The sequence below is a fragment of the Pseudogymnoascus destructans genome, assembly GCF_001641265.1.
Source record: "Pseudogymnoascus destructans isolate 20631-21 unplaced genomic scaffold scaffold_16, whole genome shotgun sequence".
In the NCBI taxonomy this organism is placed as follows: Eukaryota; Fungi; Ascomycota; class Leotiomycetes; order Thelebolales; family Thelebolaceae; genus Pseudogymnoascus; species Pseudogymnoascus destructans.
In genome coordinates, this window is record NW_020167535.1 from 834,393 (window position 1) to 856,218 (window position 21,826).

At 53.2% G+C, this 21,826-nt stretch overlaps 11 protein-coding genes across 11 annotated transcripts; 4 read left to right on the forward strand and 7 right to left on the reverse strand.

The window, feature by feature from the left end:
- Positions 1–1,673: 1,673 nt before the first annotated feature.
- On the reverse strand, positions 1,674–4,382 carry VC83_06021 (uncharacterized protein; the record flags this gene model as incomplete). The annotated part of the gene is made up of 1 exon (XM_024469627.1): positions 1,674–4,382. The coding sequence occupies one exon, from the start codon at positions 4,380–4,382 to the stop codon at positions 1,674–1,676; it is 2,709 nt and encodes a 902-aa protein (XP_024322337.1).
- A 434-nt stretch (positions 4,383–4,816) lies between these two features.
- Positions 4,817–6,039, reverse strand: VC83_06022 (uncharacterized protein; the record flags this gene model as incomplete). The annotated part of the gene is made up of 2 exons (XM_024469628.1): positions 4,817–5,443; positions 5,510–6,039. 2 exons carry the CDS (start codon positions 6,037–6,039, stop codon positions 4,984–4,986), a joined length of 990 nt encoding a protein of 329 aa, XP_024322339.1. The 3' UTR covers positions 4,817–4,983.
- A 1,010-nt stretch (positions 6,040–7,049) lies between these two features.
- Positions 7,050–7,427, reverse strand: VC83_06023 (uncharacterized protein; the record flags this gene model as incomplete). Its single annotated transcript, XM_024469629.1, has 1 exon — positions 7,050–7,427. The coding sequence occupies one exon, from the start codon at positions 7,425–7,427 to the stop codon at positions 7,050–7,052; it is 378 nt and encodes a 125-aa protein (XP_024322338.1).
- A 465-nt stretch (positions 7,428–7,892) lies between these two features.
- VC83_06024 (uncharacterized protein) lies at positions 7,893–8,949 on the reverse strand. The gene is made up of 4 exons (XM_024469630.1): positions 8,780–8,949; positions 8,200–8,701; positions 8,017–8,089; positions 7,893–7,915 (listed from the first exon to the last, which is right to left on the reverse strand). The coding sequence occupies exons 2-3, from the start codon at positions 8,678–8,680 to the stop codon at positions 8,055–8,057; spliced, it is 516 nt and encodes a 171-aa protein (XP_024322334.1). The 5' UTR covers positions 8,681–8,701; positions 8,780–8,949; the 3' UTR covers positions 7,893–7,915; positions 8,017–8,054.
- A 196-nt stretch (positions 8,950–9,145) lies between these two features.
- Positions 9,146–11,619, forward strand: ATG17 (autophagy- protein 17; the record flags this gene model as incomplete). Its single annotated transcript, XM_024469631.1, has 4 exons — positions 9,146–9,746; positions 9,796–10,259; positions 10,310–10,844; positions 11,365–11,619. Exons 1-4 carry the CDS (start codon positions 9,441–9,443, stop codon positions 11,617–11,619), a joined length of 1,560 nt encoding a protein of 519 aa, XP_024322333.1. The 5' UTR covers positions 9,146–9,440.
- A 1,092-nt stretch (positions 11,620–12,711) lies between these two features.
- VC83_06026 (uncharacterized protein) lies at positions 12,712–14,613 on the forward strand (the record flags this gene model as incomplete). Its single annotated transcript, XM_024469632.1, has 3 exons — positions 12,712–13,612; positions 13,672–13,912; positions 13,968–14,613. The coding sequence occupies exons 1-3, from the start codon at positions 12,850–12,852 to the stop codon at positions 14,611–14,613; spliced, it is 1,650 nt and encodes a 549-aa protein (XP_024322336.1). The 5' UTR covers positions 12,712–12,849.
- A 2,695-nt stretch (positions 14,614–17,308) lies between these two features.
- Positions 17,309–18,202, forward strand: VC83_06027 (uncharacterized protein; the record flags this gene model as incomplete). The annotated part of the gene is made up of 1 exon (XM_024469633.1): positions 17,309–18,202. One exon carries the CDS (start codon positions 17,309–17,311, stop codon positions 18,200–18,202), a length of 894 nt encoding a protein of 297 aa, XP_024322335.1.
- On the reverse strand, positions 18,016–19,163 carry VC83_06028 (uncharacterized protein). Its single transcript, XM_024469634.1, has 3 exons — positions 19,011–19,163; positions 18,805–18,910; positions 18,016–18,619 (listed from the first exon to the last, which is right to left on the reverse strand). The coding sequence occupies exons 1-3, from the start codon at positions 19,068–19,070 to the stop codon at positions 18,237–18,239; spliced, it is 549 nt and encodes a 182-aa protein (XP_024322332.1). The 5' UTR covers positions 19,071–19,163; the 3' UTR covers positions 18,016–18,236.
- A 366-nt stretch (positions 19,164–19,529) lies between these two features.
- On the reverse strand, positions 19,530–20,373 carry TRS20 (TRAPP subunit). Its single transcript, XM_024469635.1, has 3 exons — positions 20,010–20,373; positions 19,895–19,956; positions 19,530–19,844 (listed from the first exon to the last, which is right to left on the reverse strand). The coding sequence occupies exons 1-3, from the start codon at positions 20,192–20,194 to the stop codon at positions 19,597–19,599; spliced, it is 495 nt and encodes a 164-aa protein (XP_024322331.1). The 5' UTR covers positions 20,195–20,373; the 3' UTR covers positions 19,530–19,596.
- On the forward strand, positions 20,374–20,973 carry VC83_06030 (uncharacterized protein). The gene is made up of 3 exons (XM_024469636.1): positions 20,374–20,440; positions 20,506–20,735; positions 20,791–20,973. The coding sequence occupies exons 1-3, from the start codon at positions 20,391–20,393 to the stop codon at positions 20,841–20,843; spliced, it is 333 nt and encodes a 110-aa protein (XP_024322476.1). The 5' UTR covers positions 20,374–20,390; the 3' UTR covers positions 20,844–20,973.
- Positions 20,974–21,799, reverse strand: CBC2 (nuclear cap binding complex subunit). The gene is made up of 3 exons (XM_024469637.1): positions 21,644–21,799; positions 21,491–21,588; positions 20,974–21,429 (listed from the first exon to the last, which is right to left on the reverse strand). Exons 1-3 carry the CDS (start codon positions 21,710–21,712, stop codon positions 21,063–21,065), a joined length of 534 nt encoding a protein of 177 aa, XP_024322477.1. The 5' UTR covers positions 21,713–21,799; the 3' UTR covers positions 20,974–21,062.
- Between the last annotated feature and the right edge of the window lie 27 nt (positions 21,800–21,826).

Below are 21,826 nucleotides of genomic sequence, written 5' to 3' on the forward strand. Positions count from 1 at the left end.
GTCTCAGGGCACCTGTTCATACTGAACAAGGGGCTCGTGAGCTGGAGCTCGGCGAAGCAACGGTGCGTGGCCACATCCACCACCGAGGCTGAATATATCGCCCTATGCGATGCGGCAAAGCAGAGCCAATGGCTCCGCATGCTCCTCTTGGAGCTCCGACGAGAAGAACTCGTTGGGAAGGACCGTGCCGTCCAGCTTTTCGGTGATAACCAAGCATGCTTGGCCATTGCTGAAGACCCGATGGCGCACAAGCGTACCAAGCACATCGACGTGCGGTACCATTACACACGACAGCTCATCGCTTTTAGAAAGGTAAGAGTGGCGTATGTGCCCACAGCAGACATGCTGGCCGATGTGCTCACAAAGCCATTGCCACTGCCTGCCTTCAATCGGTGCACCAGGGATTTCCTAGTGCCACCAGCCAAATAGAAGAGAGTCCCAAACCCCTTCAAGACCGGCAAAGGAGATTTGGAGCCTCTTCTTCGAAGAGACCCCTATATATACAACTACAGGACTACGTAAGGGGGCTGTTGAAGGCCTCACGTGGGCCCAGGGAAATTGAAGCCAGATTGGGCCTAGCCCACGGATTCAGGGGCTCAGAGGTAGGTTTATTTAACGTACGTAGACCCCGTAGATAGTATAGCTTAATCAATCGACTTGAAGACCAGATTCTGTACACCCCTCACTCCGTTTTTGCCTGTTTAAAGTGATGATTCTAGCGGACCGTTGATACAGTACTAATTTGTACGTGAATCACCGACCCACGAAAATCGGAACCACCGTACACCTCCAACAAAGACCCATACTAGGTACTCAGCAAGTGAGTAATCCTCATTCAACAATACTCGGGACATGAGCGAGTAACTCAGCTGGGTGAGTAAAAATTCTACTACTCGACTCGTGAGTACCCAGTGCGCAGCCTACCTGTTGGCCTGAACACCATCAAGAACCAGTATTTCATCATCTACGCCGTTTTCAACGCCACCATCGCGTTGCTTGTGTACTTCTGCTTCCCGGAGACGAAAGGCCGTACTCTTGAGGAAATCGACGACATCTTTTTGCAGTCCAACACCACGGATGGCCCGCAGGCTGCCTAGGCTGCACCTTTCTGGAGAAGTAGATCAAAAGCAGAGTTTGAATGAGGAGAGGGGCGCATATGCGTTGAAAGAGTTATGAGTCATTTGCTAGATCGAAGATGTGGTTGTGTTATTGTCTGCTTTGTTTTTCCTTTTGCAAACGGAGCTTCCCCTTACGAGACGTGCCTTCATAGCGAACGCTTGATATACTGTAGCATTCGTAGCTAGCTCATTGAGCATAGCAGAACAGAACGTACTGTATTCAAGTTGCTATACTTAGCGTTCCCTGGGGAGCTGCCTGTGAAATAGTATGTGAATAAGGCTGCAATGGAGTAAAAAAGAAGAGGTGACCCTTTGGAGGCTTAAAGGGTATTTATACTCTTTTGCCAAAACTAATAAAGCGGGATGGCCCGACCCCGAGCACAGCATAACGCCGTTGTCCGTGCTGATCACGATTCGCGGCCCAACTCAGTACACCCCGCATCCACTGATCTACCCAGGTATAGCAAAAGAGTGTAAATACTCTTCACCGAAGGGTAGTTCCGCATGAACACAAATCGTCAAATAATAACTAGCCACCATAAGTACAGTAGCCCCCTAATCCGCCCTAAACGGATCAAAAATCTCCTCCGGCCAAGGCCCCATCTCAAACACACACGAGAACTCATGTGTCCCCGAACCAACAACCTGCCCCTGACCATCCCCAACCGCTCCATGCACATGGTCGGGCAGGATAACAACCGCCGTAGTATTCGGCGGGACCTCAAGTTTCATCGTGAACTTCGTCCCCTCCAACGTCCAACTACACTCAATCCGTCCATACGGGCTCTCATACCTGACCTCAGCCGACGTCAGCGACCCCCCGGGCACAGGCCTGACCATTATCTCCTTCCATCCCGGCGCTAAGGGGCTAATCCCACCAGCAGTTGTGTGTAGCCAGTTAATCACCGAGCCGAGGGCGTAGTGGTTGAAGCTTGTCATAGACCCCGGGTTGATCGACCCGTCTGGGAGCATGCTGTCCCAGCGCTCCCATGTTGTCGTGGCGCCCATCGTGACGGGATATAGCCACGAGGGACACTTCTTCTCCAGCAGCATGCGATAAGCGAGCTGGCTCTGTCCTGAGCGAGTCAATGCGTGCGTGACGAGTGGAGTGCCCGCGAAGCCGGTGGAGATGCGGAAGCGGGAAGTGCGGACAAGGCGGGAGAGGCGCTCTGCAGCTGCTTCAGCCTGTGGTGGTTGTTCATGGAGATTAAACGCGAGAGCAATAGAAAGGGCAGTTTGGGTGTCGCTCACGAGGAGACCGAGAGGAGTGATGTATTTGCTCTGGAAGAGGGCTTTGAGTTTTACTGCATCAGTAGAGTAGCGTTCTACGTCTTCGGGGTGGTTGAGGATGGCGCTGATCTGCGCAAGTGTCGATGTGACGCGAACGAGATAGGCGTCTGCGACTAATACGCCGTCGGTTCGGCCCATGGATGGCTCATCGGGAGGGGCTGCGGGGTCGAGCCAGTCGCCGAGCTGTCTGGCCAATGGGTCCCAAAGACCATCTGGATCGCGAGCAACTCCTTTGTCTACCCAGCCTCTCATACTCTCATACTGTCTACGTAGGATCTCTATATCGCCAAAGGGGTTGTATAAGTCCCAGGGCGTCAATACGACCACGTCATGCCAGACCGCTTGCCCACCCTTGGGCCAGATATCGCGGAGGATATTTGGGACAACAATACCAGGAATCATATTCTCCTCGTCCTTAAACTGCTCTTCTGAAACATCTTCAAGCCAGTTGCTCAACATACCTGCAGTATTGTAGAGGAAATTTGCTGAGGGGCAGAATACCTGAATATCGCCCGTCCATCCCAGACGTTCATCCCGCTGCGGGCAATCCGTCGGGATCGACAAAAAGTTACCACGCATACCCCAAACAACATTCTCATGGAGCTTATTAACAAGGGTGTCGGAACAATTGAACCAGCGAGTCCTCTCCATGTTTGTATGCATGACTAGCGCAGTAAAGTCAGACTTATAAGGGAGTTCAGCATCCGCAGTTGCTGGCCACCCTTCAACCTGCACGTACTGGAAGCCGTGGAATGTGAATTTCGGCGACCAGCCGCGGAGCTCCTTTTCAGAAAAGACAATAGTATCAACGCAGACTGCTCCTCGAAGCGGACGTGTGCCGATTTCGCCATTCTCGAGCACTTCGACATGTGTAAATGAGATCTTCTGACCCGCGGGGAGTCGGACGGAGCTGACACGAAGCTTGCCTACCAGGTTCTGCCCAAAATCAATGACTGTTTTCCCGGACTTTGTCTTGATAATATCGACTGGGTTGACCTCTTCTGTGACCGTAACGGGCGGCGCATCCGGTGCCAAGAGTTTTGTAGAGAGGGGAGGGAGAACTTTGACTCCTTCCCAGGTGGCGCCATCAGGGGTAATAATGATTTCATTCCATCCCTCTTGCTCCTCCCTCATATCATAAACTTCGCCGTCATAAATCTCACTCCGAATCCTCGGGCTCTTCCCGCACATCCACGATTCGTTCGAGATCAACGTAAAACGTTCACTTGAATCAGCAAACTCGACCTCGAGCTGCACAAGTGATGCCAGTTCTCTCCCGTAAATGAAACGCTGACCCCCATGAAAACCCAAGCGGCCAGCATACCATCCCTCACCCACTTCAACACCAATGACATTGTCCCCATCCGCCTTCAGACTCTCAGACACATCAAACACCTGATAATGATGCCTATGCTTATAACTCGTCCACCCCGGCGTCATCGCCTCATTCCCAATTCTCTTCCCATTGATATACGCCTCATACACACCGCACGCAGTAGTATATAGCCGCGCCTTAACAACCTTCCCCTTCTCACTCCCCAGCGAAAACGCCTTCCTGAACAACACAGGCCTCAACGGACCCTCATCAACATCAGGATTAGTAATGAGTTTCGCTATCCAGTCGCTCTGATTCAACAGCCCCGCTTCACCCGTAACCCACGCCGACCACTCCGTCCCTTCCTTGCTCTCGCCTCCAAACGCCTTGACTCTGACTTGTACGACATCGCGTGATTGCAGCGCCGCGCTCGGCCAGGGCACCAGCACAGATTCCCTGCTCTCGACGGAGTATGACTCTGCTGCTCCCTCGCCCTGTCCTCGGCGTATTTCGAGCTCATATGCGCGCTGCTTCCAGTTTTTGACGGAGGGGGATCCGGCGGCGAAGCGCCATGAGAGGCGGGGTTTAGCGTGGCCGATGGCGAGGAGGGAGTGGGTGTTTTCGAAAGTTGCAGAGGTGATCTGTGGTTGAGCCGTCATTATGTGGGATTTGGGGCAATGTAAGTGCTGTGTTTATTATATGAGCCCTTGTCGGGGTAATTTATAACATGGGAATGGTTGTTTATGGATTTGGGATATGGAGAGAGGTTGAGGGGATGCCTGTATGTGAGATATACGTTGTCGAGGGCAATTATACCGAGCCTAACTCCCACGTAGTACTATCCGAGACCCCATAGGCCTATAAAGTGCTGCTCGTCAGCAGTTAAGCCGAAGAGCGATCACTCTTACCTTCGAGATGAGATGTCTTGGTGCGGAAGAGGCGGCGGACACAAGAGGGGAATGCGGGGTAATGGGGAAGGAACCCCACCAGGCGCATCCCGCAGCTATTTCTGGAACGACCCGAACTTTCCCCGGCGCTTCTCTGAGAATATGAGTATATGAGTATATCGCCAAACTATAAATGTTACTTTAGGTGCTAGTATTGATTATTAAGATACTGTAAATTGGAAGATATGAAATCGCCGCTACAAGATAGCGCTTAGCTTCTCGACTTCCCACTTATAATCATCTTAGATACGGTCCGGAAATACAATACATCTATCTTATAGTCCCTCCTAATATTCATCGCCCTTCCCGCATCTCAGTAATCCTCATACACTTCATACAGCTCAAATGGCGCCTCCCCCAGCACCTCTCTAAACTTCATAAACGGCTTCCGGACCGACACTCTAAACTCATCCGCCCTCGCCGTCCTAAGCAACTCCAGCATCGCCCAAACCATATCGTCCGCCCATTCCTGATTCACCAATGTATCGGACGGAAGTATAGAAACATGCAGCACCCTAAGCCCAGTCATCAACCCCAAGCAACGACATATATCCTCCCAATCCTGGCCGTCCAGCACCTCGTTCCACCCCGCACGCACATCAACCCCCCCGGCAACAACTGGGACACTAAACTGGAACTCCAGCCGCATCACCCGAACCCACCGCATGTAATCCACGCGCTTCGTGTTTCCGTGCACGAACTGCCCTAGCGACGGCTGGTACCAAAACGTGAAGCCCGTCGAGGCATATAAGAACCTGATCGACTCCGCGTAGCTTTCCGCAATTAGCTCTCCTCGCGCTATTATTACAGATTACGATTTATAAGGGGGCGGAACATACACTTGTCGACAACATAGCGCTAGCCCGAGCAAATTCCTCTCCTCGCCGGGCTCCTGTTTAAGCAACTTCCTCTCCTCGCCGGGCTCCTGTTTAAACTCCAGATACTGGTAGTTGTCAGGGTACTCCCTAACCACCTCTCCCCGCCAGCCCGCCTGCCACTTTCCGCCCGTGTGATCCGAATTAATCTCCCTGTACCGTAGAGCGCCCCTCGAAGGTCTGCACGTGAAGATGTTCCAACGTACGCCGAGTAGCAGCTCCCGGCCCGCAAAGACGAAGTGGTAGATCCGCGCACGTATTTCGGGAGGGAGGAAAGTGAGGAAGAGAGAAGCGGTGGGCATAGAGGGGGGTGAGTTCGCGGGTGGTGGTGCAACGGGGGCTGGAGCAATGGGGAGTGCCGGCTCAGGGCTGCGGCGGCGGGTGAGGCGGCGCGCTTGCCGGAGCGTCGCTGTGACAAGGGGTTTGAGTTGGGCTGGGCCGCGCTGAGCTTTGGTGAAGGGTTTGGATCGGGCTCCATAGTCAGATAATGCCATGAAGCTTCCTACAAAAACAAAAGCATTGTAAAAATCCCCCCATCCTTTCGCTTGTAGCCTTCAGCCTTGCCACGGCCACAACACAACACATGCAGTAGCTGTCAGGATAGGCGACCGTGGCGGCCGTATGTGGGGTGATGCGGGGAGACGCAAGGGCGGTTGCGTTAGGGTATTATCCGACCAACTGGAGACATCATCCCATTCTAACAATGCTCACAGATACAATTCTGAACTAGAAAAAGCCGCAAGCGCCGAAATGGACCTATCTCCGCGCCGGATTCAAAAACGATCACAGCACCAAGTCAGCGCGTCATCACGCCACAACCTCATCGCCCTCGCCACATAAAACCCAAGCCCCAAAACGCCCACCCAGTCGCAAAACCACGGATAGAAGCTATCAGTCAAGCCGGTACATTGCTCTCGGATTGGATATCACGGATACCGCTGCCAGTGCCCAGAGCCGTTTCGTTGATTTGTATGGCGATCTTGTTTCTGTATGCGTTGTGGAGCAACTGGGTGCTTGGGAGGCTAAAGTAGATGTGGGGAAATATATCGAGTTTGTGGAAATCTATAATATGGAGTGGGGACTAGAGCGCCTTCCCTCGAGCCAAATACGCCTGTGAATATATCGAACCATAAGTGAAAGTCGGCATCCAAAGTGAGAAACCAATCCTTCACCAGCCTCTCCCAGCTTCCTGTTCCCGTATGACTCCAGACCATCACTCAAAAACACCTAAACAACTCCCTCGTCAACCAAACCACAACCCAAAGCAATACCCAATCACAGGCAGCGGCGCATTCTTCTGCCTCATATGCTGACAAATATACCACGGCAACAAAGTCCCCTTCGTATTCCCTGGGCACCCAATTAGCTATTTCTCCCTCATAAACGCCATTACCTGACACGGTACCGGTCCCCCTATATTCCCGGTAAGACGGCACCCTGGCATTGCCAAAAACGGGAAAGGGAGTGAGTGAGTTCAGCACATACCAATAACTGCGATCTGCGCCTACCTCCGTCGATCAACCTCCTTCTTCAACATCACCAACACCGTCACCACAACCACCTCCTCTCCAATCCCTCCTGCAAACATATCCTCCCCCCCGGCCCTATCGAGCGCCATCTCCAACCTCCCCCCGTTCCGCGAACAACTCTTCTTCGTCCCCGGCGTGCGCGTCTCTTCCCCCCTCACAAAGCGGGCTACAGTCGTCCTAATTCCTTCCTTCCCCTCCCCTTCCACCCGTTCCAATAAAAGGAGAGAATGGCACCCTTTACCCCTGTCCCCTTCAACGCCGCGCCTCTCGGAACTACCGCCGTAGCGCCACTGGTACCGCCGGCCGCCCCAGCTAAAACTGATTGTCCGGGCTGTCCACTTTGGCATCGACATTACTACCTCCTTATCCCCGATACACACCACTGGATCGGATGACGGGGCCTACTTGTACCGTGTCTCTGCTAGCGGCGCGCCGGTCTCGTCGTCCGCGCGGACAAGAGTGCAGTTCCCTGAGTTCCTTACCGCGCGGGTAGACAGGTAGACAGGGCGATCACAACGCCCATGAGACGAGAGACTAAAGACCGCGGTAGTGAGTTGCTTAGGCGGGCTCGGAAACGCGAGCAAAGCCTGGCCGGAAGTTTGGATTTGCAGGCTGGTAGTGGCGTGGAACGGGGTATAGGGTGGGGGAGGGCGGAGTGTGGATTGTGAGTAGCGGGTCCTTGTGGTGAGGATGAAGGCGGTGTCGAAGGGGTTTTTGAGGGAGGAGGTTTTCTTGGGATAAGCGGAAGGGGAGGGTTGAGGGTATGGGGAGGAGTTGGAGGGGGTAGGTGTCGTGGGAGGTCATTGTGGTGGTGGTTATTGGGGTTTGTGTGTTATGTGTGCTGTATCTGTGTTTTTAGTGTGCAGGAGGTAGTATTGTGATGCTGTGAACACAGAGAATAGAATATGATCGTGAGAGTTGAATAAGAAAACGCAAACCTACAGCAGGAAACATAGTTATATACCTCACCTTCCCCCTCCTCAATTGCCGTTTGATATCCTGGCAACTCTCAACTCTTTACTTTCTTTAAGCCTTCTGGAGTCTCTCCATCCCCACTAGCGCCCCTTCCCAGCACACCCTAACCTTATCGGATGACTAGTAAAGATGTAGAGGATGAAAACCTACCCTGCCAGCTAGATATCTGCGCCGCCTGGGCGATCTCGAGCATACATTCGTAAAAGGCCTTCTCTGCATCTCTCACGACCAGTGGCCTGCAGGCCTCGAGGGAACCGATGGCCCCGTTTGTCAGGTCTGGATCAATACCGGGAGCGCCCTGGAGATACGGCCCCATCTTCGCCAGCTGCTCGTCATTGAGAACCTCAAAGACAAACTTGAGCTGCTTGACCCCCATTTGCCAGGCTACCACCATGCACCCGCGAATGAAGGACATGTACTCTGGGAAGCCGTCAGAAATGAGGGCCGATTGGAATACCAGCGTGTAACACGTGGCTAGCATGGCGTTTCCTTCCTCCATTGTGTGGAGGCCGCGCGACAAGGCTGTGCTGAGGGACTCGATTGCGCGTACGCGGTGGTTGATCCCCGACAGAGCGAGGGCTGAGTCGTTAGGCGAGTATCCTGATATGTCCGACGCTGCAAGCGCGCGCATTGCGTGTAGTAAGTATTCATGCTGTGGATTGCGTTAGTTATGGAGCATTGAGAAGTAAAAACTTAGGCGTAGCATCTGAGTGGAGGTAGAATGGCGTACATTGTGTGCGATACTTGGGATATCGTGTGCCCAGGCCGCCTCATTCCCAAGCGGGTGAGAATGGTGGCATTCTTTAACAAAGTGATTAAACAATCGGAAGTATCAGACGGAGGCACTCGACATTTTGAAGAGTAAGGGGGGTCAACGAGGCGGAGGCGGCGGTACTAAATACCGTCGCTGATGTTCTGGATAATTGCCTCTTTGGGTTAGACCTGTCATTCGTTAGCCAGGACATTTATTTGCGGGTAAAGATTGGCGCTAAAGGCCTGAACAAGCTACTGTACTGGCCTGCCATACACCTATGTTTGTCATGTTTGCCATGTTTGTCATGTTTGCCATGTTTGTCATGTTTGCCATGTTTGTCATGTTTGCCATGTTTGTCATGTTTGCCATGTTTGTCATGTTTGCCATGTTTGTCATGTTTGCCATGTTTGTCATGTTTGCCATGTTTGTCATGTTTGTCATGTTTGTCATGTTTGCTCTCCCGAACCTCTTGGCACAGGCAACCCCATTGACCCAGAGCTTCATTTCTGATAGCCCACATTCGCACCATATGGCAAACAGTCCTTCAATATTGATGCTCTGAACGATACATAGCTTCCCCAGATAGTTTTGCTGGTCCACCGATACATTACCCTCCACCTAAAGCCTATCCAAAGCCATGTCTTATGATGGCAGTGCAGCATCGTCTTCACCAGACAACTCGCAGCATCAGGACGTGACCGATATACCCATAACAACTCTCATACAACACCTCATCGATGCCAAGAAGGCCCTGAGTTCTATTGGAACATTATGGCGCGCCAACGAGATTGTGAGCGCGGCACAGGATGCGCTGGGAGAGAGCGTCATCTTAACCGCGAGGACTAGCTTTCTCCGGACGGGGATATCACAACAGGTCCGGCTACTCGAGAAGGTCAGGAGAGGGATTCAGGTCGTCTACGATGATGGACAGGCCGATTTTGAGGTAAGCCCCCCCCCCGTCACGAGCCCTAGTCCATCACTAACAACCACAGAACGTCATCAAGAACCTTGACGACGCCGACGACCGCCTCAAAAAGACAATGGACACCCTCCGCACCACCATCGTCGCCTCCGCCCTCCGCCCCCCCTCCGAACCCCCTCGCTCCCTCCTCGATTTTATCGACGAGAACGCCATCGAAGCCACGCGCTCCGCCCTCAAAACCACCATCGACCTCACCCAATCCGCGCGCTCTTCCTTCGCCTCCTCAATCCGCGCCTTCGACACCTCCCGCCAGGCCCTCAAATCCGCCATCACCTCCGCCCCCCCCCAACCCCCGCACACTCCTCCCCCACCCCCCCCCTCCTCCACGACCTCCGCATCCACGCCGCTGAAATGGCACTCCTCCTCGAATCACTCACATCCCACTTCGACCTCTGCGCCAAAGCAGTCAAGCACACCGAGGGCGGCTTCCTCGCCCTCAAAGCAGCGGCATCGAATAACCAGCTCCCCGCCGGCGTCACAATATCGGGCGTCATCCCCTCCCCCGCCGCTTCCTCACATCTCAGCCCTGTCTCACCCGACGAGCGCGCAGCTATGCTTCGCGTCCTCGCCGCTGACGCTACGGAACTCCCAGCCGTGGTGCAGGACCTCGATCTCCGCCTCCAGGAAATGGAAGCCCTCCTCCCCCATATCTCTCACCACGTCGAGGCCGCCCGCTCCGCTTACTCCGCCACCACAGCCGCCTTCACCATGCTCGAGCGCCTCGCTGCCTCCCTCCCGGCCTATATCGCCGCTAGCACATCCTTCGCTAGCGCCTGGCAATCCGCTAAGGCCGCGTTGAACGACCAAGCTGACGAGCTAGCCAATATGCGTACCTTCTATGAAGGCTACCTCGCCTCCTACGACGGCCTCGTCCTCGAGGTCGCGCGCCGCCACGGCGCGGAGCGGAAGATGAAGAGTGTCCTAGCTAAGGCGATGGAGCAGGTTGAGAGGCTGAGGGAGGCGGATACGGTAGAGCGGAAGGCGTTTAGGAGGGAGGTGGGGGCGTTTTTGCCGAGTGATCTGTGGGAGGGGCTGGTGGGGGATGCGCCGAGGTGGGAGGTGGGGGTTTTTGAAGGGGGGGGGGGAGTACGCCGGGGTTGGAGAGGGGGCTGGTGGAGGGGTCGTTGGTGAGGGAGAGGGAGAGGAGGGGTGGGAGGAGGTAGGTGTAAGGGTGAAGGTGGGGTTGGAGTTGAAGTATAGGAAGGGTGGTGGGAAGGTGTAGTGTATTATACCTCACTTTTGTCCCAATATTATGATATATCTACATAACCAGTAGGCTGAACCCTCGAGGCTGGAACACTTGCAGCAAGCACGTAGCTACTCGATCTCAACCCTTTGTTATTATTTGCCATCCACTCGACCTGCCGATACACTTACAAGCCCCGTGCTTAACAGATGGCAACCTTTTCAAGCATCTACTCACTATTCTCCTACTTATTTTGAGTCCAATCAATCCTAGAATATGCTTTGCTCCCAACTAATATGTGTTCTATAAATCGCAGCGACGGCGAGCCCAGATCACCCCTCAATCGATGCCATCACCGGGGCCCTGTCTAAACGGAAGTTTTGTGAAGTCCAGAACACCATCGAGCCACCAGCGCACAAGCGATCTCGTGTCAGCAGCTTGTCATTTTTGGATTTGGCCTGCGCTGAAAACCCTACTGCTGTCGCCCTCGTTCTCGTCACTGTCGCTCCCTACGCCATCTTCTCGTTGCTGTCGCTACCTGTCGTCACCGCCAGCCTCTCACCACCGTCTCCTATCACCACCGCCTCTGTAATGCCTTCCTACCTGCCTCTCATACTTACCTACCACTATCCACAGCGCCATGACTGAGAGGGACGCCTCTTGCGAATGAGCGTGTTCCGTAGTTTCTAGTGCAGACATGGAGGTTTAGAGGGGGGAGGGGGTATTTGAATGCGCCCTCTTCTTGTTGCTGTCATCACAACATGCTTCTCACCACCGGTTGCCTGCCATCACCGCCTGCCTCTGATTCCCACCTGCCACTCTCCACAGCCATCCGCCAGAATCCTCATTCACAAGATCTCACAACGGTCACCAACAAGATAACTTAACGGCCCGTTTTAACCAAAACCCCGGCTGCTCGATGCATATCCATGGTGTGGAAGAAAGGTGGGCGTTGAGACCGCCGATTGGTCAGGATATGGGATGGGAGATGAGCAATCGGGGAATGGCGGGACAAGCTTTTTTGTGAGGGCGCGATTGGGGCTTACGGCAGTTCTGATGCGATCTAGAGGAGTGTGTGCGTGTGATATTGATGCTTTAGAAATTGTATATGGGATATCAACTTATAAACAGATCAATAACGCTCGCTCTCCCTAAATTAACGGGCACATCCTACTTAACTTACCTGTATAGCTGCTTATTCACTTTCGCCGAAACCCTCCTCCCACTCTCTCTGAAATAATAACAACCCCGTTCCCCCGTACCAGAATCTCCACCACCGCCTCGGCCGGCATGAAGATGGACAGCTTCTAGAGCCATCTAGTAACCCCCCTCGCCGCCTCTCGAGCCTCCTCTTTCTGTAGTTCTCTCCACCAGCAAATTGCGACTTCAGAGATAGTTAGAAGGAGGAGAAGACGACGACGACGACGACGACTAAGAGGGGACGACTAAGATGACGGGAGTGCTACAGGGAAAGAGGTCCCAGACGTGTTCCCACATCATCCCCGCAAATATTCTGATATCCCCGCACGCAACTTTCCGGATTGTGACTATTCTAGCCTGCTGCACACGCACCCTGGTGGTTATCGGGGAAGGGAGGAAGGAATGTAGAGGTTAATCTCTCTCCCTCTATCTGTCGATCTAGTCTGGGGAAATTCTAATTTAACACTTGACATCTGCCCCCGTTGTCTCGTATCCATCCTTCTTATAGCTTGACCTCCACCCTTCCTCATCCCCTCCTCATCCCTCCTCCCCTCCCTCATCCCTCCTCCCCTCCCTCATCCCTCCTCCCCTCCCTCATCCCTCCTCCCCTCCCTCATTCCTCCTCCCCTCCCTCATCCCTCCTCCCCTCCCTCATCCCACCCACTCCATTCCCTAAAAATGCAACACGACTCAGCAGGCATGGATTCCTCCACCATGAAGAAGACCCAAACAGCCCAGACCACCCAAACCTACGGCGACGACGCCCAACTCGCCGCCCTCGGCCACCACCGCGAACTCAACCGCTCCTTCTCCCCCCTCTCCATGCTCGGCCTCTGCTTCGCCATCCTCAACTCCTGGACCGCCCTCGCCGCCTCCCTCTCCCTCGCCCTCTCCTCCGGTGGCCCCTTCTCCGTAATCTGGGGCCTCATCACAGCCGGCATCTGCAACCTCGCCCTCGCTGCCTCCCTCGCTGAGTTCCTCTCCGCGTACCCGACGGCGGGCGGGCAGTACCACTGGGTCGCTGTTATTAGTTGGAAGAAGTGGGTGCCGATCTTGAGTTGGGTGACGGGGTGGATTAATGTTTCTGGTTGGATCGCGTTGGTTGCTTCGGGGGGGTTGTTGGGGAGCCAGCTTATTATTGGGGTTATTTCGCTGATGAACCCGCCGTATGTGCCGCAGCGGTGGCATCAGTTCCTCATCTACATCGGCTACAACATTGTTGCGTTCCTCATCAACACCTTCCTCACACGCATCCTACCCACCGTCACCAAAGCCGCCCTCTTCTGGTCCATAACCGGCTTCGTCGTGATATCCATCACCGTCCTCGCCTGCGCCTCTCCCAACTACTCACCCCCCGACTTCGTGTTCCGCGAATTCATCAACGAAACGGGGTGGCCTGATGGAATCGCCTGGTTGCTTGGACTTCTTCAGGCGGGTCTAGGTGAGTGGCCCCATAGCTACTGAGTATCTAAGCGTTCTAAATCTAATGTTTTTCAACAGGACTCACCGGCTTTGACGCGGTGGCGCATATGATTGAGGAGATTCCGAATGCTGCTGTTGAGGGCCCGAAAATCATGATTGCTTGTGTGGCGATTGGGGTTTTCACGGGCTTCGTCTTCCTCACCGTCCTCCTCTTCGTCGCGGGCGACGTGCAGGAGGTTATCAATTCGGCGGCGGGTCCTATGTTGGCTATCCTCTACAACGCCACAGGCAGCAAGGCCGGCTCCATCTGTCTCCTAATGTAAGTTATCAACCTTTTTTCTGCAGCCGAAACGCAAACTAACCCCCCTCCCCAGCTTCCCCCTAGTCTGCCTCCTCTTCGCAACAACAAGCATAATGACCACCTCCTCGCGCATGACCTACGCCTTCGCGCGCGACGGCGGCCTCCCCGCCTCCCGCTTCTTCGCCAAGGTCCACCCGCGCCTCGACCTCCCCCTCAACGCTTTGTACCTCACTACCGCCCTCGTCGTGGTGTTTGGGTGCATCTTCCTCGGGTCGAGTAGCGCGTTTAATGCGATTATCTCGGCGAGTGTGGTGGCCCTGGGAGTGAGTTACGGGATCCCCATCGCGATTAACTGTCTCAGGGGCCGCAATATGCTGAGGCCGAGACCGTTCGTGCTGCCAGAATGGTTGGGGTGGGCGGCTAATCTGATCGGACTGGCGTATGTCGCTGTTACGACGGTGTTGTTTTTGTTTCCGCCGGTGTTGGAGGTTACAGGGAGTAACATGAATTACTGCGTTGTGGCGTTCTTCCTCATATTCGTCATCGCCACGATCCAATGGTTCGTCGATGGCCGCAAGAACTTTAAGGGGCCGAAGTTTGATGCGCATGCGCTTGAGCATGGAGAGGTTATTGGGATGCCGAGGGTGGCCGGGGGGGGGAGGGGGAGTGGGGGGACGGAGGGGACGGTGGTGGAGGAGAAGGGGAAGGAGGGGGAGTAGGGGGGTAGAGCGTGGGACATGGGGATGCGGGGAGATACATTAGATAAGCTATTTTTGAAGAAATAAATCACAGATCCACACTTCACGTTAACCACAACTGCCGCAATAGACACTGCATCTTCAACCCCAATATACACCTTCCCACCACATCCCACCCCCCATACCTCCAATCATCCCCGAGCAACACTCCGCCCAGCTGCTAGCTAGGCCCCGATCAACTATATAAACCACCCCTCCGAGAGTGAAAGAGGGAACAAACGCACGTACCAGAATAATGGATATTTGTTGAAGGAGGAGGTTGCTCAGACTGATTGGTTGGGCATGTGGCTCGCCAACCGAATCGGGTTGCGGACCACCCACAAATAGTTCCGTAGATAGCTTCACTCAGAAAAACAATACAACACATATTACAGTGAACTGTTGTTCAACTCAACTTGATGACTTATACTACCGCAGCAAGTGATATCATACACTTCAACAATATTCCCATAGGGGAGGACTGGACGCTCTGAAGCTAGAAGGGCCTGTGATGATGTCGGGAGAGTGTGTTGGTGCTGGTGGCGGTGAGAAGAGGTTTAGACGGTGAAGGGGTGTGCGTGGTGAGAAAGGGGCGGTGAGAAAGAGGTGGTGACAGCAACCTCTCGACGACAGCACGGCCGCAACACTTCCTGACGGCTCCTCACCAGCATTGCACATCTACCTACGCGCGGACACCTTTTTACCACACAGCCAGGGCAAGAAGTTGATACGAGTGTGTGATGTTGATCACAAATAACACAAACGAGGTGTACGATATTTAAAACGGTAGGTTCGTGGTGACAGAAAATGGGTGGCTATACCAGGTTCACAACGCTGGGCAATACAGCAGTGTTGTAAAACAGCCGGCTGCCATATGAGTAATTCCAGTGGCGACGCAGTATGCGGTGGCCTGCCCTAGTGAAATTGTTGGAGACGAGAATAGAGGAATGAAAGGAAATGTATTTTTGGCGCTTCGGGGTCCTTTATGGGGGACAAAGTAGCTTCTGCGTCTACTCGCCATGCTATTGAGCTTCACGCTTTTTCTTTATTCAGGGGGGGATGAGTGGCGAGTATCGAGTATCGATTGGGTAACTGAGCTCATTGAGATGGGATCGAAAAATACGAATCCGCCCCTCTTGACCGCTGGCAATCCCCATTAGAAATTAAGAGGAAAGAAAGGGGGAATAGGAGAAGGAAGGATTGGAACATGTTATATTACGGCGTCACTCCTAAGACTAATCACCCACGCAAGAAAAACGGCCGTGGATGAGCCAGTTGGCCAACCAGTACAGTTGGTGGTTCGACCAGAACGTATATCCATTATATCGACAATTAGCTGCTCCATTACGCTTCATATTTCTCATATTTATGACACTTCCTCAATTTTACATAAATTAATTTGCTACTACGACCATCTTAAAAATGAACTACACACCAGCCTTCCAATCTATGCATTTTGTTCCTGCAGACGAGGAAGTTGAGATCAGAAGCCGCCAGGTCCGGGCAATTTATGTTGTTGCCCATGATACACTATCAGCTGTGACGGTTGTGAGAGGTTGTGGTGGGAGGAAGCGAGCGGTGGGAGATAAACTGGACGGTGACGGCGAGCTGAGCATGACAGGAGGCGTCCTGACAAGAAAACCCACGCACCCTCCTCTCTCCTGAGACGCAGGTTTTTCAGAATACCGGAGTCTTTGGGCTACTTTTGGACTTTTCTGTTCTCCTCGGTGGGTAGTGGACGTAGATAGTATCCGTAGATTATAAAGGTAGAGAGAGTACTTAAGACAATGAGCCCCAAACAGCCAAGGGAATCCATGCACGCCCATGGTTGAGATGAGATTACTTTGGCTTTGACCTACGATGAGAGTAAAGAGATACAGCGTGCCCATTATATCGGTGATTATCGAGTCCCTTTATGAGAGACAAAGCACCACTACACCGACTCGTGACCGAGTTAGTTTTCTTTATTGACGGGAGAATTGGTGACGATCATCGAGTCTTCGTCCAAAAAATATTCCTTGAAGTTAGGCCAGAAGACTTGGGTCCTTCCCATTTTTGGATGGGGATGTCGGAGTTTGCCTTGTTCGATTCTCAAGAACCGGCAGATGGTTCAGACAAAGCTTCTCCGCGGATAAATAAACCGACCTGGCTTTGAAAGAGCAGAGTTCGATTCCAGATTATTATAATTGAAAATCACCCATCATAGAAAGTTTATATAGCACCAACTGCAATATTCGATAATATAACAATCATGATCATCAGTGAAGTCGATCCGGACTCCCCCACAACTTCCAACCCTCCTCCACGTCAATTCTTCGCAAACCAACCGCCTCCTGCGGCTCCTCACATAATCGAGGAAGCTCCATGCTGCCCGCAGGACACTCGCGAAACTATTCGCATCATACCCCAAGCCCGGACAACCCAGCCAGCCCAGCACGGACACTTCCACCCATCCTCCCTCGCAGAACGGCCCAGTGTTGACACACAACCAACCCAGCATCAACACTTACACCGCCCACCCAACTCCCCCAAATGCTCCAAAATCATCATACAACCCCACACAGCACATTGGCCCTATACCACCTTATGGTTCCCACCTCGTCCCCCAGGCCAAGACATCGATGGTAACACTTCCATCCCCGACAACCCATGGACCCCTATCCCCCTTTCAGCCACCATGGTGGACGCGCCCTACTCACCAGTCGCCATTAAAACGTCAATAGTACCCAGAAACCAAAGCACCAGCATGCCTGACCGCCCTAGCACCCCCGCTTCAAAGTTCAAGTCCTTCTTCTCGGACATTGTCTCATCGGCGACTGCCGTGCCCTCAGGATCTGCCAGATCCCATATTTCAATGCCCGCAGTACAGCCATCAAGGCGCCACTTGGCAGTCAACTCCTCCCACCTCCGCCATCCACACTCCGAACAGCCACACACCCGCCGCACCTTTGCCACAGCCCCGGCACTGCCAGATCCGCCAACCTCGTCCCCCAAGTACGTCAACCCCTTCCTCACGCGTCCCATCACCATACCTCCCCGTGAACCCATCCCTTCCAAATCGTCACCCGAAAACGTCTCCCCACGCACTCCAACCGCCCCAGTTCCTCAATTTCCAGATGCTCCGTTTCCGCAGCTCAATACTCACCCATTCGGTGTCCCTTCCACAGTTCATGTCCTCGCCGATTGGCCTTATGGGCCCTTATTCGAGACCATGAGCCCCCGCACCCGCCGTTTCGCAGTGGGGGGGACAGATGCTGACGGGCATGACATGAAAATCTACCGCCCGCGGCTAGACCGTGACACATACCTAGAGTGTCTGCCACCCGCCACGCGCGTGGTGGTGCGTTGCCCGAGTCGTGCATGTGGGCTCGTCTGTGAGCTCAACGGACGGGCCGGGGCCTGTCGCCGCCGAAGCGCCGCGGCTAAGAATGCGGCGCTCTGGGTGCGTGAGATGTGGGCGTGTGAGGGATGTGGGGAGGAGATGGAGATGCAGGTATTGAAGGAGAGCGAGGGCAACTCGCCGACAGGCACAGGGGACGCATGTTATAAGAAAGACGAGCGAGATGGATAATCGAACACTTAAGGTGTTGCTGGCTGGCTAAGAGCTACTTCTTGAGCAGACTCGCCCAGTTTCCCTTGACCTTTCCGGGCCCGACCTGCGTCCCACCTAGGGAGGCACCCTCGCCCTCACTCTTCGACGCCTTCGCGGTGCCTGCCTTCGCAGCCGGTTCGCCCACCTTCGCGTCCCCGGCGATGTAGCCCTCGTTCCTCTCGGCATCAATATGGCTGCCTCCTGATGCGCCTTCGGCCTTCGTGCTCACGTCTGCAGCGAGGATGGCTTCGACCTTGGATACTTTCTCAGCGAAGTGCTGCTTCTTGTCCGTGCGAGTGCCGGCGCGGATGTCGGTCTGGACGCGGAGAACGCCATTATTGTGCACAAGCGTGTGGGCCTGTCCGATGATGCGGAAGACAGCGTCCCAGGAGCCCTCTATAGAGGAGTTAGGGGTTATTAGAAGAGGTAGATTGCGTGAGTGGGGGGATTCAGGGGAAGTGCTACTGGCACGTGATTTGGAGGTTTTACAGGTATGTGTGTAGAGATAAAACGGGAAGGTGCCAAGGAAGAAGCCAATTGTATTGGTGAACAAACGAACAGGAAATTTAGTTTACACGTACCAACGGTAGTACCAGCAGAGTGCATGGTGTAAGAGAGACCACTTGCTTTCATGAGGCGCTGGACTGCAGCGACCTCCGCGGAGACGGATGCAGTCGGGGTGCCAATCTGTTTGTAGTCAGTTAGGAGTTTAGATAATCAAATATGACATATATGTTGTTGATTCGAAAATGAGAAGTCCCCGCGATTTGAGAACCAGTGGACCTACGGGAATAAGACAGAAGTCGGCCACGGCAGTGGCGGGGGTTGGGAGGTTGGCGTAGTCCATATTGAAGATTGTGCACAAAGCAGAGGAGACGGTTTAATAAACACGCTTTGCAAAACAGTTATCGGTATTGTGATCTAGTATCGGTACAGGACATCCATATTTCTGAAGATGCGAAGAGAAGCGCCGAAAGAGGGACAGGTGTGGGGCAGTCACGTGGTGCATTCCGATAACTGCCGTAATATATATAAAGTTATCCAAAAGAGAGGCCAATACCTTGGCTCTACTTATGAAGAACTGGCTTATTGATTGCAGCCCTGGGTAATTGAGCGACTTCGTTTTAATCACAGTTGTTGTAAACACCAGCTGTTGTGCACAGCCGTTCTTCGGACCTAGACCGAATGGTAGATAGACCAAGGGAGGGTGCGTCCTTTTGTGCCAAGAACAGCAGAGCTTCTTAGAAGCTCTTCTTCCCAATCACAAACACCGCAAGTCACAAACATTGAAACATAGGCCGTATTAACCTTCATCTACTCATTCATAACTTCGTAAAACCAGAAAAACGCCCGCCCAGTACCTTCCCAGTAGTTTACAAGTATTTCTTTGCGGACGCCACCACGCGGTTCCTGAAGACCGGGCTCTTTACTTCCATATTAACTTGGTAGAACGGGCTCATGGTCGTCTTCACCCAGTTCTCATATACCTCGACAAAGAACTGTCGGATTGCCTCTTCGGTTTGGGGAGATGTTGGGTTCGCAGCGATTGATGTCGAGGCCCGGGTTGATATCGCCGTACCGGTAGGTTGTGAGGGCATCTGTAGGAGGAGGAACTTGATATCTATGCCGCCGATTAGTTCTCTGCGCTGCTCATGGCGGTATTGTACGTACTTCCAGGGGTGATAAAGCATGAGACGTAATTATTGTAAAACCGATCGAGGCACTTCAGATACCTGCAAAACTTGGTTAGTCTATGACTCCTAAAACTCGACTGACTAGAACCTACATTTGTCCGGTCCCCCATTGGACTTCCTCCACAATATCCAAGCTGCTATGCACCACGAACTGGTTCATATAGCGGGCCTGGTCAGGAAACCGCGCGATTCCATCACCGCCCTGCTTCGAGCTGCCAAACTCGTATTCGAAGAGGGGATTATCTTGCGTGCCAACAATGGCAAAGTAAAAAGACATAATTTCGTATTTACACCCTTGCTGGGCATGGATTGGAGAGGAAGCTTGCGGCTGTGGTGTTAACTGACGTTGGGTGCGGAAACAAGCGCTGATTGGCTGCGGCGGGTAGATGTCTTGGCGCGGCTCGCATGCTCAAAATATTATCGCGGCTGTCAATTGCGAGGAGTTGATTCCAGAGGCGGATAATCAGAACACCATGTTTGGAGCCTTCAGACCTACGAATTCGCTGTCGGTGGGACTTCTTTGGTAAGGCCATATTCCCTCTGACTGTCGTCAATTGGGATTCAGGAGCTGACGTGCGACCGTTACAGGAAGATCCCATGGAGACTGTCCAAGTTCCAGAAGGCACGACAACGCAAGCGCCTCCGCGCAGTCGACACAGTGGTCTCGATTGTTGACCAGGCACTGGCCAAGAAGGGAATGGAGATCAAGCCAGTTGAGAGGTGGAAGGCCGAGATGCCAAAGGAGCAGGAGATGGTGCCGAGGGACAAATATACCATTTTCGATCGCAAGGAGAAGAAGTACCGGAAGGCTATCCACAGTAGGCAATTGCCGGTCCCTATAGACTACGAAGCAGATATACTGACCCTGCACAGAATTACCCAAGTGGACGAGAGTTTCTCAGCGTGTCAACCCCCCTGGATACTAGAGCTTCGATGGGATGGAGTGGGCTGTACTATATTAAGGCTGTGATATTACAATGCATGGCAGGCGTTTCTGGGAGATTGATGTACGATGGAGATAAATATGTATACCGCAGGATGAATGTATCAGAGTCATTTCCGCTACCCTAGGTTTTCCCACTACGCCTTCTTTACACCGTGAATGCCCATTACATTGCCTTCTTATAGCCATTTGTGCATACCGCCTACCTTCCCTTGCCATATTCTTCTTCCTCCTTGACGCGCTCGGCTTGAATAGCTCGGCCCAATCCTCCACGACCTTCATCGTACTCCTCACGGTATTCGTCGCGAACCTGCCCACCAGACTTTCCGCGACCGTATTGTCTGCCCTCCTCGAAGCCAGGGTCCAGATCCGTGCGAATAATACGCTCATCAAGCTTTGTCCCACCAATGTACTTCATAGAATCCAGCGCATCTTGGTGAGTGTAGTATTCGACGAAGCAAAAGCCACAGGGTGTCTTGTTGAATCTATCCAGACCCATGACCAATCGCTTGATCTCTCCGCATTTGACGAATAGCTCGTGAATTTGCTCTTCTGTGGTGTAGAATGACCTTTAAAATATCAGTACAAAGACACTGTAGAATGGCCAACAAATTGCAAGTAAAAACTTACAGATTCCCAACGTAGAGGGTCGCCGCATCCTTCAGAGGATCCTCTTGAGGCTCAGGTGTTTTTTCTCTCTCCTCACGATCGTCATACCTACGCTTCTTCTGAGTTGAGGTCAGTAAATTGAATTGAAGAAAGACAGAAATTCCTCCCACTCACCCTCCCTGCGTAATAGGCGCTTGGCCTATCAAGCCTGTCAACGGTATTTCTAATCACTGCCCCGGGCATGATTGTTGCTTGTCTGGCCTGCGAAAGTGCTTCTGTTCGGATTGCTGCAGCTACCCATGTGGATGTTGTTGCGCGGCAGGTCGCGCTTAATATTTCTGGCGCTAGCGCTGCATG